The sequence below is a fragment of the Haliaeetus leucocephalus genome, unplaced genomic scaffold (genome assembly GCF_000737465.1).
Source record: "Haliaeetus leucocephalus isolate CR32 unplaced genomic scaffold, Haliaeetus_leucocephalus-4.0 Scaffold953, whole genome shotgun sequence".
NCBI lineage: Eukaryota > Metazoa > Chordata > Aves > Accipitriformes > Accipitridae > Haliaeetus > Haliaeetus leucocephalus.
Window position 1 is genome coordinate 4,031,723 of NW_010973389.1, and position 14,872 is coordinate 4,046,594.

General features: G+C 54.0%; 1 protein-coding gene across 2 annotated transcripts in view; it reads right to left on the reverse strand.

Moving 5' to 3' along the window:
• Window positions 1–4,350: 4,350 nt before the first annotated feature.
• Window positions 4,351–14,872, reverse strand: part of ZC3H3 (zinc finger CCCH-type containing 3) — a 174,474-nt gene continuing 163,952 nt past the window's right edge. The window contains exons 11-12 of one of the 2 annotated variants that reach the window (XM_010584228.1): window positions 5,319–5,399; window positions 4,802–5,138 (exon numbers count right to left, since the gene is read on the reverse strand). In XM_010584228.1, the coding sequence (XP_010582530.1) occupies window positions 5,107–5,138; window positions 5,319–5,399 (113 nt within the window). In that variant the 3' untranslated portion in view covers window positions 4,802–5,106. Of the gene's footprint in view, window positions 5,139–5,318; window positions 5,400–14,872 lie in introns of both variants that reach the window. The other variant, XM_010584226.1, reaches the window with a different exon arrangement.

Sequence of the window (14,872 nt, forward strand, 5' to 3'; positions counted from 1 at the left end):
AAAAAAAAAAAAAAAAAAAAAAAAAAAAAAGAAAAAAGGGAGCCCGCCCCTTTCCCCGCCTCCGGAGGCGGGGCTCAGTCGCTTTTCACCTATCAGAGAGGTGATATTTGCATATCCCCATGGCAACGCCCCGGGGGCGGGGCGGGGGCTGTCAATCTCGGTGGGGAGAGGGGCTCGGCGCTGCCCGCCGTCGTTTTTGGCTCCCGCCAACCAGCCCGGGTCCAAGGCGGGCTGAGCAAGGAGTGAGGGGGAAAATAGCAAAGAAATTAGGATTTCATCCCCCCCCCAAAAAAAACCACCCCCAGGAAAGACCCAAAATGGGGATGATTGAGCCCAAATCAGGTTTTACGCTGCCTTGCTGGGAGGGATCAGGCCCCATGTTGGGGTGCAGCCCCTTCCCCATCTCGGTTTTCCCAGGCGGGAGCAGCCCAGCATCCTTCCCAGGGCATAAGGAAGGCTTGCCATCCTTGCAGACAGCCACATATATATATATATACATTGGGGGGGGGAATTTTTATGTTTTTGATGTTCCTACAAGACATTGGTGGTCGAGGAGCAGCCTCATTCACCAAAGCCAGCTCCGCGTGCTCCCACCGGACCGTTCTCGTCGCTCCCTCTGGCTTCGTGCCGCAGGAGGTGACGTTTACGGTTGACGCGTGGCGAGGAGCGTCGGCAGCTCGAGGACGAGGACCGCCATCCCAGCACACGGAAAAGGCACCGCCGGCACAGAACGGCAGCGGGTTGGGTGGCCGCGGGGTGCTCAGTCCCGCTGCACGATGAGGCCCTGGCCTGGATGAAGCCATGCTGCTCCGAGCCCTGCCACCTCGTGGCTGCTGGAGCTGCCAGCATAGGAGGGATGAGGATGTTTGGGGAGGTCTGGGTGAGAATTGGGGTTAATTAGGGTCAGTGTCGGGGGGCGGGGGGTCACGGTCGGGGTTAGGATGGGGACATGCACCGAGGCCGGGGATGGGGCACAAACAGCAGCCTGATTCCAGCTGTGGGTACAGCTGTTCCCCACACCAAGGTGTTTGAGGGAAACTGAGGCACGGGGAAGTCGCCGTCAAGTTGTCCCACCTAACCCCAAGAGATGACCGGCTTCATCCCACAGAGGCTATCAACACCCACCCGCCACCCAGCGATCCCCTTCGGGGCCCAGGATCATCCCCATCGCCCACAGGATGCTGCCCAGGTCCCACTACATCCCAGTCTGGCCTCATCCTGCCCCACAGGCAGCTCCATGGGATGGGGGGGGAGTGACGGTCCCCTCTCTCAGCTGATGGCCATCCCCGCTTGAGGACTTGGAGACAAGGAACACTGTCCTCCAAGAGTGCTAGCTGATTGTTCAAAAAGCAGGGATTCTTTGGGCCAAATTAATGCAAAAAAGGTTTTTTAGGGAGGGGATGAAAACCTTTATCCTGTTGCATCCCCAGCAAATAAAACCCCACATCATTTCTTTTACTGGATCCAGCCCCTGGAGGGTTTGCAGTGCTTGTTGTCCCCTTCTCCATCTTTCTCCTCCTATCAAGGTAAAATTGAGTCAGGGCAGACTGGGGGGGAGGGGGGGTCACAGATGCAGGCAAAGCCCCATGTGTCCCCCCCAGAACCCCAGTGATGCTGGAAGTTATCCCATATTGGATAACCTGGGACAGATAACCCATACTGGAGACCCCAAACTTGGGCAGGGGATAATGGGACACCCCCCCCGCAACTTGAGGGAGGGGGCAAAGAAGTGGACAAAAAGGGCAACTTGGTGTTTTTGCAACAACAACAACAAAAAACTTTTCATGGGGTGTTTTTAACTCCCATTTGCTTAATTGTGTGACCCCAAATGCAGCATCGGTGTCCCTGTGCAGTGGGGTGTCGGGGACCCATGTCGGGAAAATGGGGGGGTGGTCCGGGATGCGGTGCCACCTCCCTACCCCCGGCACCACGTTCCTCCCCGGAGCTGTTGGTACCTTGGGGGCACCCGGCCCCCATCAGCAGCTGCCACCCACGATGGGACGGGAGCCACGAAGGGATTAGGAACGGGACGGGCTCCAACGGGGCCATCACTCACCAGTGACACCCCCCACCCCTGGGTATTTTTAGTGGGGTGGCCAGGGGAACGTGGTCAGGTCCCATAGCATGTCCCCGGCCCTCCCCGCCACACCGAACCGGTCATCTAAGTTTACTCGCAGGCGGTCGAGTGACATAACCGGGTTGGTGGCCAGGGGATGGCGGTGGGATGGCGTCACTTTTTGCTTTTAGAGCGGGCAGCTCCCGTGCCCCTTTAACCCTTTGAGCGGGGCCGGGTGCCTGGGTACCCGTGTGGGTGCTGCCTCAGTTTCCCCAGCTGACTGATGATGGGGTGATGATGCACAGCACCCAATCTGGGGTGCTGCTGGCTCGGGGAACCCTCGTGAGGACATCACGCCATGGTGAGGGTGGTGTCTACCATGACGCACCCCATGAGCTGGTGGTACCATCTTGGCGATGCTCCACCAGCACCTGCGGCACAAACCCGGGTGTCGCCGCACGGAGAAGGGTCAGAAATCATTTTGGGAAGGGGAATAACTATGCGAAGAGGCTCGTGCCCGTGGTGGGACCAGCTACGGGCATTGAGGAGAAGGACGCCAGGGGACAGCCACCCAGATGACAGGCAGAAAAGTGAGCCGGCAGGCGATGCTAGCCTGGCACCAGCTTCTCCAGCTGGGGACCAAGATCTGTGCCAGCAGCACCCACCGCAGGAGGGTTTTCCAGGAAATATTTATGGTGCCCTCCAGCCAAGGTACCCCCAGGGCACGTCCTTGCCGGGGCCATGGGACAACCCAGCCATGCACCCACCACCACAGTAACCCTGGCTTGATGGGGAGGATGGATAAACCCCCATTGGGGCCCATCACCGAGGCGTCGTGGCTGTTGGAGGCAGCGAGGGAACCCACCGGGGCTCAGCGACACCTCTCCAGGGGCCGCGTTTATCCCTGCTCGGAAATTAATCACCCCCAAGCAATGCTTTAACGACAGCCGGCAATAAATTACAATCCTCCCCGGGAAGGGAGCAGCAGCGCCGGTGGGCGGCAGAGCCGCGGCTCTCAGCAAGCTACTCATTGCTTCGCTTAATTAGTGAAGAGCGAGCCTTAATCCCCGTTAGCCTGCTCGTTAGGGAACCACGGCTACGGGAAGCACAGAAGCTCCCGGCCACCATCACCCTGCACTGGCCATCCCTGGGGACTCGCAGCATCATACTCTCTGCTGGGGTGATTTTTAGTGAATTTAGGGTGGGTTTTTTTAGGAAACCACCATGTGAAGAAACATCCTTTCTGGGTAAGGAGGGAAAAAATTATAATAATTAAAAACCTCAGAAGATTTGGGGATTAGAGCGGCCCCTCCACCTGCATTAGCCAGCTCCTCAAGGGGGTGTTTGTGCAGTGTTGCTGAAAAAAAGAGCAAAGCCACACTCTGACCAGGCATCCTGGGGAAGAAACTCTTTATTTACATATCAAAACACACAGGTTAATAAAAGACATTTAATATCAACGGAGACGACAAAGTTTTTATTAAAAAATCAGCTCGCTGTACACACGCTGGGGTATGAGGGCAGCCCCGAGGGGGGAGACCCGCTGGTCCTCGCAAGGGCTGGGGGGATGCTGGGGACGGGGCCACCCCAAACTGGTCTCCAAGTGGCACTAACCCCCCCCACCAGCTGCCAGTTGAGCAGCGGGCAGCATCCTTAAACCGGAGCCCAGGGAGGTGACAGGCATTAATGCTTTTGGTGGCACGCCATGCCCCGAGCCACCCAAACCAGGCGATAAATCCCCCACCACGAACCGGGCAAGGGGGTGCATCCCAGATGTGGGGTGATAACAAGACCCCTCCATGGGGGTCACCTGGGGAAGGGAAACCCCCGTGGGGACCCATGTTGCCCAGGTGCGGGGGGGCGAAACTGCAGCCGTCAGCCCTTTGCCGGAGCCGCCGGCGCACCTGAGCCCATGGCATCGTGGTGGCTCCGTCGCCCACCCCACCGCCAAGCGCACCTGGGTGCTGGGTCCCCAGGGAGTCCCAGTGCTCACCCACGTCCCCACTGATGCCTTTTTCCCGCAGGGTTTTGCCTGAAGGTGCTGCAATTGAGTAGCAGTGGATGGGCAAATCCGGCCGCCCTTCACGGATGGTCCCAGCTCTCGGCACCTCTTGGCAAGGGGAGATCCTGCAGCTGTCCCCAAAATGGCATCCGTGGGGGGGGAACAGCCCTGAAATCCCCGTGGAAATTGTACCCATGGATGCAAAAACCCGTCGTGCTGGCAGCTGCGTGGCTGGCAGTACTCGGCTTGCACAATGCTCCCTCCGTACTTTGCTCCTTCTTGGAGCAAAAAACCCCAAAGAGCTGGTTTGGGTTTCCCAAGGGAGACCAAACCCCCAGTGAGGTGGGGAGAGGTGGGGATCAGGGTGCAACCGGCCATGGGAGACCCCGACATGCTGCAGGAGCATTTGGTGTGAGCTCAGCACTGCTCCCAACACACATTTCCACTAGGGATGCTCTTGGCACACGGCTCCGCTCCAAGAAATCTCCTCCCAAAACCAAGGAGATGGAGCGGGATGGATGCAGGTGGCCTCTGGACATGGAGAGACCAGGGCTGAGCCGTGCAGGGGCTTTACACCCCATTACAATCCGGCACGGTGACTTGTGACCACCGGCCACACTTGTCCCCAATATAGTGGCTGACCTGGATGCGGGCACGTCTGGTGATGGCATTAAGCTCCTCAGGTCCCCATGTCACCTCGTGTCCGGGACAGCAGCAGAGCCACGATCTGCAGGAAGACCGATGGGGATGGGACCCTCTTCCCAGCCCCGCAAGCATCCAAGGAGCCTGGTGGCAGGGCTTGCCTTCAATAAACTGGCTGAAAAGATAATTTATTGGCAAATTAAAATACGTCAAACAAAGCTGCTTCCCTGCAGGAACGGGTGGCACTTCCCCACGCTGCCACCCGGCTCCTTGCCAAAATGATGTCCCGGAAAAGCAAGATGAGAAGGGGGTGCCGCTTCTGGCCGCGGCGTCCTGAGGTAGGTGCCAGGTCGTGCCCGGCTCTGCGGTTCCTGAGCTGGTCGGCTGCCGCGGGGTCAGGTCTTGCTCATAGACGGGGCTTGATCTGCAGCCGTTTGCCTGGAGGGAGGAAAGGAAAAGGTGATGGTGGGAGGTGGGTGACACACATCTGGACAGCCCCAGGCTTCTCCTTGCCCGGTTATGGTGGGCTAACGCACCGGAGATGGGCATGGGCACTGGGGATGCGGGTGGTCCTCTGCCCCGGCAGCACCCAACCCCGATAGCACCCACTGGCCTCACCTCTACCACCCTCCTCAAGACGGGCATTTTCAGAGTCCCGCAAGGATGCCAGCGGCAAAGTCCTCTTCCGTTTGGCAGTGCCTGGGAGCGGAAAGGAAGAAAAGAGGAGAAAGTCGTTGCGGTTGGCTTGGGTTGCCTTGGAAATCCCTTGGGATGCAGGCGCAGGAGCATCCTGCGCTCCTCTGCTGCTCCTGCAGCCCCAGCGCTTCGTGCTCAGGGAAAAGAGAGTAAAAGCTGCCCCAGAGGGCACGGTTCTGCCAACGAGAAGGATTAATTAGTGAACAAATGGAGAAAAATAAGCGAGCCCACCTAATTGCACCCCATGCCTCCCATCCCAAAGCCCACAGCGATGGTTGAGGGTCCCCCACCGCCCTGCCAGCCCGCTGGTGGGGACACGTGTGTCCCCAGCGTGGTGCTCAGCCTGGCCTTGCTGCCCTGCAGTCCCCTCCTCCCCAGCCTTTCGGTACAGAATTGGTCCCTTTGGGGTGGGGACGTGACTCCCTTTGAGCCCAGAGCTGATGTCCCCCTTGGCCATGGCTGGAATGGAGGTGGCTGGTTCCCCAAATCCCCAAGCAACCTCAGCCACGTGCAAGCAGCACAGGACGAAGGCATTCACAGGTCCCTTTCCACCGCAGAGAAGCGAATCAGCCACAAATCCCCAAGTTATGGGTGAAAAAAGAAAATAAAAAGTAGCTGAACTTTCAAATTACGGCACAGCGTGAGCATCGTGACCTGCTCCAGGGCTGGGCTGGAGCAGGGAAGAGCAGAGCAGCAGCAAGCAAGAGGTTAACTCATGCCGGTGAAAGGTTTGGGGACCAAACCCCCCCAAGATGCTCCAGGTGATGACTTCAGCTTGCTGGAGCACTGTGCCTCCCCAAAAGAGGGTCCCAGATGCTCGTATAAAGCCAAAACCCTGGGAAGTGCTTCTGGAAGGTGACCTCTTTGCAGGATGAGTCCAGGCACATCTCACGGACCAGGGTGGACGACGTGAAGTCCTTCTCCATTTCAGCCACAACGCTGGACAATACCTTTCTTCAATTTCTCCTGTTTTCCCTCCCTGAAGAGTTCGGAGAGGTGGTTATGGGGTTTTACCTACCAGACTGATGAGTGGGCAGGAAAGTGGTGGCTGCTTGGGCAAGAAGACACCGAGATGAATGCGGACAGGAAAAGGAGGAGTTTTCCCAGAAAAAAGGATCCCACAGCTCATTGAGCAATGAGGTTTAGTGGGAAAAGTCACCTCTCACTTGGGATTACAGGAGGTGGAGAAGAACGTGGAGAAGATACAGGGAATCCAGCCCAACTGCCCTCCAGATGCTTATGTTCTGGATGAGCAGCACGCAACTTGCCCATGTTTCTGCAAAAACCCAGCATCGGCGCTCCACATCGCACTTCCCAAACGATGATGCCCAAAGCGGAGGTGGGACCGTGGGCACCTTTGAGCAGCTTTAAAAGCCCAAAGGAGAAGGTTTTGGGGCAGAGGAGGCAGGAGGGGTGAGGAACTCAAGCAGCATCCAACAATGGGGAGTCACCAAGAGTTTTTCTTTGCTTTTAAACTTGGGTAAACAAACTTGCTCGGAGTCTAAGCCGTTGTGGCAGTGATACATAGCTTTTGAGCTAATTTATGTAAAATAAAGAGGGCTCATTTAGCACCTTTCCACCCTTAATATAACACCCATACATCAGAGGGCTGCACAGCAGCCACAACGGACTCAGCTATTAGTCACCGGCGACGCAGCCAAATTTGGCTTCAGGGAACGGCAATGCCGAACAGACGCCCATCGCACCCCGCTCGGCCTCTTACCACCCTCCTAATTTTCCAGCTGACCCCAAGTATCCCTTTTGCATTGAGCCAGATGGTTTTTCCAGCCTGGGATTTCCAAAACCCGCCCCAGTTGCTGTAATTAAGGTCCAGCAGAGCTGCTGCCCATCAACCCCAACGGGTCAAAATCAGCATTTCCTCATTCCTGCCCCGCAGCGACTGCAGCCCCAGTCCAAGAACGGTGGAAACAGGTCGATTCCCCCCAAGGAAACTTCATTAGCTAATATCCACGCAGCATTATGAAACCCACACTTTCCAATTCAAAGCAAATATGATTACAGAAGTAGAAATATAGATTTCTTTTTTGGGGGGAGAAAAAGAAAAGTGATTTTTTAAATCGACCGTAATTAGCTTCCTGACTTCGGTACGGGGTTTCACAGAGGCAAGATGCTTTCAGAGCATCCGTGCCTCATTTCAAATGCATTCCTCAAAAAATCAAGGAGGGCAATAACGAAATAAACCCAAAATAGGTTGTAAAAGGACTAAACTGGTCCAGTTTCTCACCTCGGATGGAGGGAGATGCTGCTTCTGGAAAGGATGGAGCAGCGGAGGCCTCAGCCCGCGGGGGACAGCCGGGGATGGGCAAACACTGAATCCTGAAACTCCCTGCCACGAAAGCTGGGGCTTGCAGGGGGGACCTGGAGAAAACAGGGGTGTCACTTAACCCACCCCAGCAAACAAAAATATATTTTCCGCTTTTGTGCATGGGAGATCCTGCAAATGGCGTGATCAATCTTGGGTCGCATCTCGCGCGCCTTCACTCTCTCCCCCCGCTTTCTTCTCTGCATTTCGGCAGCCACGCAATCCATCTTCCAGGAACCAGGTATATAATTTCTAGTTAGCGAAAGCCAGGCTAAGAAACCCCTTTTTCATTACGATGATTGAACAGCTTCCAAAGAGAAGAACTGGGGCTGGATCACGAGCTTTCCATCGAAAGCTGGGCGGCTTTTGCTGAGCTTGTCAGCCTCGCCGGAGAATTAGGACTTCCAGCGCTCTTCCTCCTGATGAAAATCAACATTTATTTTGCCTAAGCCTACGAAGGTGTCAGGCAGACGGAGAAACTTGCCACTCTTCGCGAGGAGAAGGGAGGGAAAAGAAGGAAATCTAATAGAAATATATTATCAAGTCCGAGGAGTGGACAGTGCAGTAAATCACGCTTCAGGTGGCACCATTATATTTTTCAATAAAACCTGGCCTTCCCCCAGACGCTGCTGAGCCGAGTGGCTCCAGCTGCACCCGACAGGAAAGTTAAAACAAAATTTGTTTCATCCAGATGCTGATACAGGGGGATTTAAAGGGATTTAAAGGTGGGGAATCCCCTCGGATGGGGGATAAGAGGAGGTGGGTCTGGTCCTTGTCCCCAAATTCTCTCCCTGCCCACTGTTTCTGATCACAAGAGGGTTTAAAAAATTGCTTGTCTTCCCCCACTGCGAGGCTGGAAGGCAGCTGGGGAGAGAGAAAGTGGCTGGAGATGTCCAACATCACTGTGGAAAACACCCAAGCCCCAAAGCCAGAGGATGCAGGGGAAGACGGCTCGCTTGCAGCTTTTCAAACTCCACCATCCGGCTATTAAAAGCTTTGCCGGAGGGAAAGCTGGTTATATTGATGCTTTCCCTTCCCAACCAATCTCCAGCCTGATGGGATGTTTGGTCTCCATCCCTTTCCCGATGCTCCTAAGGGGTTTTGTCCTCTCCTGCATCCAGCCGGGCTTTAGGAAAGGGCTTCGCATGGGGCACGGTACCCGCAGCTGCCCTGCTCCTCCTTGAGAGCTAACCCTGTCTGAAAATGGCCCCAGATAAAAAATATAAACCCATTCCCAAAGGAGAGCGGGCTAATGAGGTGGCTGCAATTAGCAGCTTTTTTAACAGCCAGTCAGCTAATGCTCTGGTTATTGATACAAAAAAGGGGATGCAAAAGTTTCCACCCAACGGCTCGGAGCATCAAGACGCATCCCAGCATCTCCCTGCCAGATGCTCAAGGTTTAACACCACAAGAAGAAATGTCCCACTCCCCCACACACACTTTTTTCCCCCATTCACAAAAGAAAAATATCCCTTAACCTCTTCCCGGCACGCTTTGGGGGAACCTGGAGGCTGAATCTGCCTTGGAAATGGCTTTTCCTTTGGCAGCAAAAGTGCTCGGCTGAGAGTCAGGTCCTGGAGAAACTTAGGCTGGGAGATGCCTTTTTTTAATAAATTAAAATTATTATTATTTTTTAATAAAGCCCAAGAACAAAAGGTGGGGTGGAAAGGCAAGCAGCAAGGGCTAAGCCCCAGAATTTTCAGCAAATGATTTTTCACATGGAAGAAGCAGCTGAGGGGCTGGATCTCCTTGGCTTGATCCTGCACTAAATCCATCCGGTGAGACAACTGCACCAAAAACTCACCCTGCTGCTGTTCCACCCAGACCTTCTGCCCCTCAAGTGAGGGAAACATCAAGGCTGGGATGTCGTGAGCAGCTTTGTCCAGAAGGAAAAATGCTCAGATCTTTTCTTGCTTCCTAACCAGGATGTCTGAAGCAGGGACAGGCTGGAGTAGATGTCCCACCACTGCCTAGCAGTGCCCATCTCCTGCCATGCTTGCAGAGCAGGACATCTGTGCCAGGAGGTGTTTTCTGTGTCTCTTCTCCTTAATTCCTTCTTTTAGGAGGAAAAAAGCAACCAGAACACCAGCCATGAGCTGCAGTGGTGGGAGAGAGGCTTTGTCGGCTTGTGGGCATGCAGAGATGCTTTGTGGTCTGGTGGTACACATTGACATGGCCATGATGACGTATGGTGAACACCACGTTTGTCCTTTACTGGTGAGCTGAAGCTTACCCTGAAGAAGATGGATTTTCACCATCTCGGAGAGCTCTTCCATCTCCAGTTTCTAGGTCATTAAACAACTCAGGGGTGGAACAACAGGGCTGCCAAGTGGCAGCGGGCTGAACAAGAGGGGTCTTCAGAAATCCTGAGTCAAGTCTAAAAGCCCTGGTCTCCAGACCCTCTGCCACAGGTGGACGAGACCCTAAAAAATGGGTAAAAAATTAATATGGAAGAAGTAGATTTCAGTCCTGGCAAAGGAGTGAGACTTGGCAGGTCTGAAAGTCGCCTGCAAATCGATCAGGGAAGAGGATTGGAAACATGCAGGTGGCTCGGTCCAGGCAGAAAGTAAATCAGAGAAGAGTAATTTCGACAGCCTTTTGTGGGCTAAGAAACAATGATTCTGATTGAGAGCGAGAGCCCAATTAGAAAAAGTCACAGCACTCATCGGGTTTACTGGAAGTTTCAACTAAATTGGCCACTTTGCAATAAGGAAATTAAACAGCAGTGAAATTTTGGATTTTTGGACCTTTCCAGAACCACCAAAACCGAGGCGATCCAACCCCAGCCTTCAACAACACCCATGTTATCTGCAGCACCCCAAAGCCTGATGGTACCCCAAGCCTGATGGTGTCCTGCAGCAGGATCAGGGCTTTAGTAGGGGATGGAGATGGAAGGGTGGAGGGATGGAGGCAAGGGCTGCCAGATATAAGGCATCGCTGCAGAGGGACGGGCAAGGTCCACCCAGGAGTCCCCTTGGTGAGGTCCACCAGCCTGAGTACCAGCCCACCTATATCTCTGGGCTGGGAAGGAAGCACCCATGACCAAGAAGAAGATGTCTGAAACCACTATCCAGGGTGTATGAAAGCAACCTAAACCTCCCCCACTACAGAGACCTCCACCACCAAACAGCCCCCAAAACCGTAAGGACCTGCTGACTCAGGAGGAGAAGATGCAATTGCTAACGACCCGAGCAGATCCGGCCCGTTAACAGGAAACCAATTAGACTGATACGCATTGTCCTGCTCAAGGGATGGGTGCAGCCCACTACCTGCAGCTCGATAGATTTTTGCATTAGGAAAAGCAATTCTATTAAAGGTTTGTTAATTCAGTTATAAAAGAGTTTTGATGCTCTCTCATTAAACTCTCCCTGCATGCCTGATGGAGCACGCGTCGGCCAGGGGGCTGGCAAGAGAAGCATCCACCTGCAGTGGGATAACCCAGCAAAGGTGAGGAGGAGATCCAAGTGAGCACAGGAGCATCCCATCACCACCTGCCAGGTGCATGGATGACCCTCTCCATTACCAGAAAGATCTGCCAAGTGCCAGGAGAAGAGCTGGGAAGGTACCACCAAGGTCCACGCTGCTCCAGAGCCCTCCTGGCTGATAAGCCACGAGACAGGGAGGGTTCACGGGTACCATCAGGAAGGAAGATGGAGATTTCCTGCTCCCTGTCCGGACCCTGCTAATTTATCCTACGAGAGCAGAAGACCTCAGGGGAAGGCTGATTTAAGGACGAGGAGGTACATCAAGCATGCTCTTAACTCCCTTTTCCTTTCCCTGCAGACTTCAGGGCTTGGTGTTCTGCTGCCCTTCCTCTCCTTTGCTTGTCCTTGTCCCCTTGGTATCATCTGCTGAGGATCTGGGAGGTCCTGTAACTCCCATGAGCTCTCACCATGACCATCAAAGTGCCTCCACCTACTCCTGCTATCTCCTACATGCCTTCTGAAGAGGTTCTGCCAAGCGACACATCCCCAGCCACATGTCCTTGACTTCTCAGCTGTCACAAGCAGAGACATGATGAGCTGGACCTCATTGTCGAGGTTGGACAGGTTTAAGCAGGAGGTTGGACTCATTGACTGCCCCGGGTCCCTTCCATCCTGTGATCCTAAGGATTGGACTTGGACCTGAGAATGGCCTAGGACTGCAGGGGAAGGAAGATGACTGTGGTGTGGTCAACCCGTACAAACTGGTGGCATCTCCACGGGGACTGAGGAAAAGGTCCTGCCACGTGGATCCTGAGTCGATCGGTTGCCAGAGCAGAATGAGGGGCCAGCAGAGGAACCTGCGGAGAGGGAGAAGCTCTGGCAGCAGAAGACTTCATGGCATCTGCTTTAGCAGAAGTCCATCATGGGGGCCCACGGGGCACCAGCTCGCTCTGCCGCAACACCTTCGAGCAGATGGCACGTGACATGCAACAGCCTCGGTGTTGGCACATGGATGCAGCACCCTGGCAGCCACACACCCACATGGAGATCACGTAGCTGCCCCCAAAACACAAAGGAGATGGTTTATCTGCTCCTCTCATGCCTAAACCCACCCCCAGCCCTCCCAGATGTTTCCACCCTGCAGCTCCTCAAGCCACCCACAAACCACCAACAGAGCTTCAGAGCTTTTGCTAATTAGAATACAGCAAATGGGGAAACTGAGGCACGCAAAAGTCAAACACCACTGTCCTGCTAAAACCCCTGTTCCTGCATAAAGAGTTCAGTTGCTTGCAGTGGCTAAAATTACTGTGATCGAAGATCTCAGATGATCTGCAACCATCTCCCATCAGTCTGACCTGCCCCAAGCACCCATGAGGGGACCAGAAGCAGCCCTGCAGAGCCCCTTGGCTCTCTGCAAGCTAAAGGCCACATGGGAATAACCCAAGGCAAAGCAGCCCTCAGCCCGTCATCTCCCTCACTCTTCCCAACCTGGTGGGTGACCAAGCCAGGCACACATCTCAGTAGCCCTGAGATGTCACAAACCACCTCACCGGCCACTGTCCCACAGCCCGTATTAGATGGTCCACTGATCTGGCTCCACAGCTTGCTGAGTTTCTTGCTGCTGTGAGCACCCAGGAGGCATAAAGCGAGCAGGGGTACAGCAGAGTCACGGAGTTATTGCCACCCTTTGGGTGATGCACCAAGAGCTTCAAGCAGGTTCCTCAAAAGTTGGGAGGCCCAGAAAAGAGCTTCTCCAGCACCTAGGCCAGATTCTGGGGAAGAGAGGTCCATTCCAGTGACCAACGCTCCAAGAAAGGCCTGACAACAGTTGGCCATAACAACCCTACCAGCAGTGGGGGAGACCCACCAGGACCCTGCTCAGAAAGTGGGTGCTGTCAATGACAAGTCAATGGAGAAAACCTGAAGGAGAAATATATAGAGGAGGAGAAGAAAGGCTGGGAAGACTGTGTGGGACAGAACAGCTGCCCTCAGCCAAGTCATGGGAGATCCAGAGGCCATGGAGGTGACCCACCTGAAGAAGAGGCTGTGGATGTAGTCCCACCCAAAGAAGAAGCCATGGAGGTGGACCAGCTGCAGGCACAGCCATTGGCCTGTGACTTCAGCCATTGGCCATGACATTGGCCATCATGGCCAACACCTTTTCCAAGAAGAGGCAATGAGCCCTACCAAGTAGGCCAAGACCTCTGCTCCCTACCAGCTAGGACTCAAGGTCCTCAGAGAAGTCCAAGGTGGCTCAGATGCCTCCTGAAGGTAACTGGGCTGGAAGAGACAGAACTGGGGTGTTTCTGTCTGGAGAAGACTAATGGGGAATTGCTGTCTTCAACTACCTTCAGCTGTGTTCAAATAATCTCTGTCTTCTGTTACTTAAAGGTGGTTGAAGATGGAGCCAGACTCTCCATGGAGATGCACAAGAGATAACGGATCAATATAAGAAAACTACATGAAAAATTGTTCCCCTGGATAAACAAAAGGCTTCAGATTTATCACGAAGAAGTCCGAGTTCAGCACTGAGGTATGCACTAAATGCTTCATTAGCAGTGCTTTTCAGGATCGGGCTGATTTGGTAGCGCTGTGAAAATATCCAACACTTGCAAGACCACACCTGGAGCTCTGCGGGCTCCTCAGTACAGAAGGACACGGACATACTGGAGTGAGTTCAGTGGAGGCCACCAAGATGGTTGGGGTTGGAGCACAGGATGTACAAGATGTTTGTGACTACACAGAGAAACCAGTTCCCTGTATTTTATCCACAAAAACATTTCGTCCATGACCCTACCAAGAGGAGCAAACTGCACTAAGTCCCAATGGGGTCAAAGCTGACAGCGGATGCTGGCTCCTGTTATCCCAGGACAACCCCCTTGTGTCCTAGCCCTCCAACCCCAACCACGCAGATGGTCTCTCGAAGGCTCCAGAGCATCTTCTGCCACCAGCTCACACTGATCAAAAGGGTTGGCTGCCCTACCTGGCTGTCAAAACAAGTTTTGGATCAAAGAGCTGGTGTCAGAAGCAGCATTAAAGGAGATGCTACAGGCAACAGGACCTTCGGGGCAGCCGAGGGGGACCAGCCGCATGCACGCAAGGACTGGCAGCACCGGCTTTCTCCGAAATTCCAGGAGCTGGGGATGGTCAGACCAGGATCTGGGACCAAGGTGTTGCCCATCCCCGCAGTCACATGCCCTGTTGAGGGTGGCTCTCAAGCATGGGTCCAGCCCGGCAGAGAAGAGAGGAGATTTGCATTTCCAAAGTTATTCCTCCAGAAGTGAAAGCTGTAAACAAACCCAGAAGCGCTGCACCTCCACGAATTCCTCCAAAGCCAAAGCGTTTGAGCGTGCTCAGCGGAGCCGTTAAAAAAGACTGTAGCGAGCATCTTCCATTAACGTTACGACCGTGAAATATGACAATAAAATGATAGCCGTATGGTCGCAAATTTGCAGCCCGCCGAGTTGCTAGGGGTTTATCGTCACTCAAACGTGCAGAGAGCTGTAAAATGTTTACAGAAAGGGTCGTTTGCAGCTATAAAATCCTCTTTTCTCTCCTAAACAAGGCTGAGTGGAGCCATTTACAAACCCCTGAATGTTCATCGGGGGAGAGGGGAACATCTGTTCTCTCCAGGAGTTTTCAGTGATCTTCTCGAACAAATTAACTAAAATGGGTGCTTTCTAATTAAATTAGCACTCGATTGGAATGGTTTGCATTGGTGCGCTTGC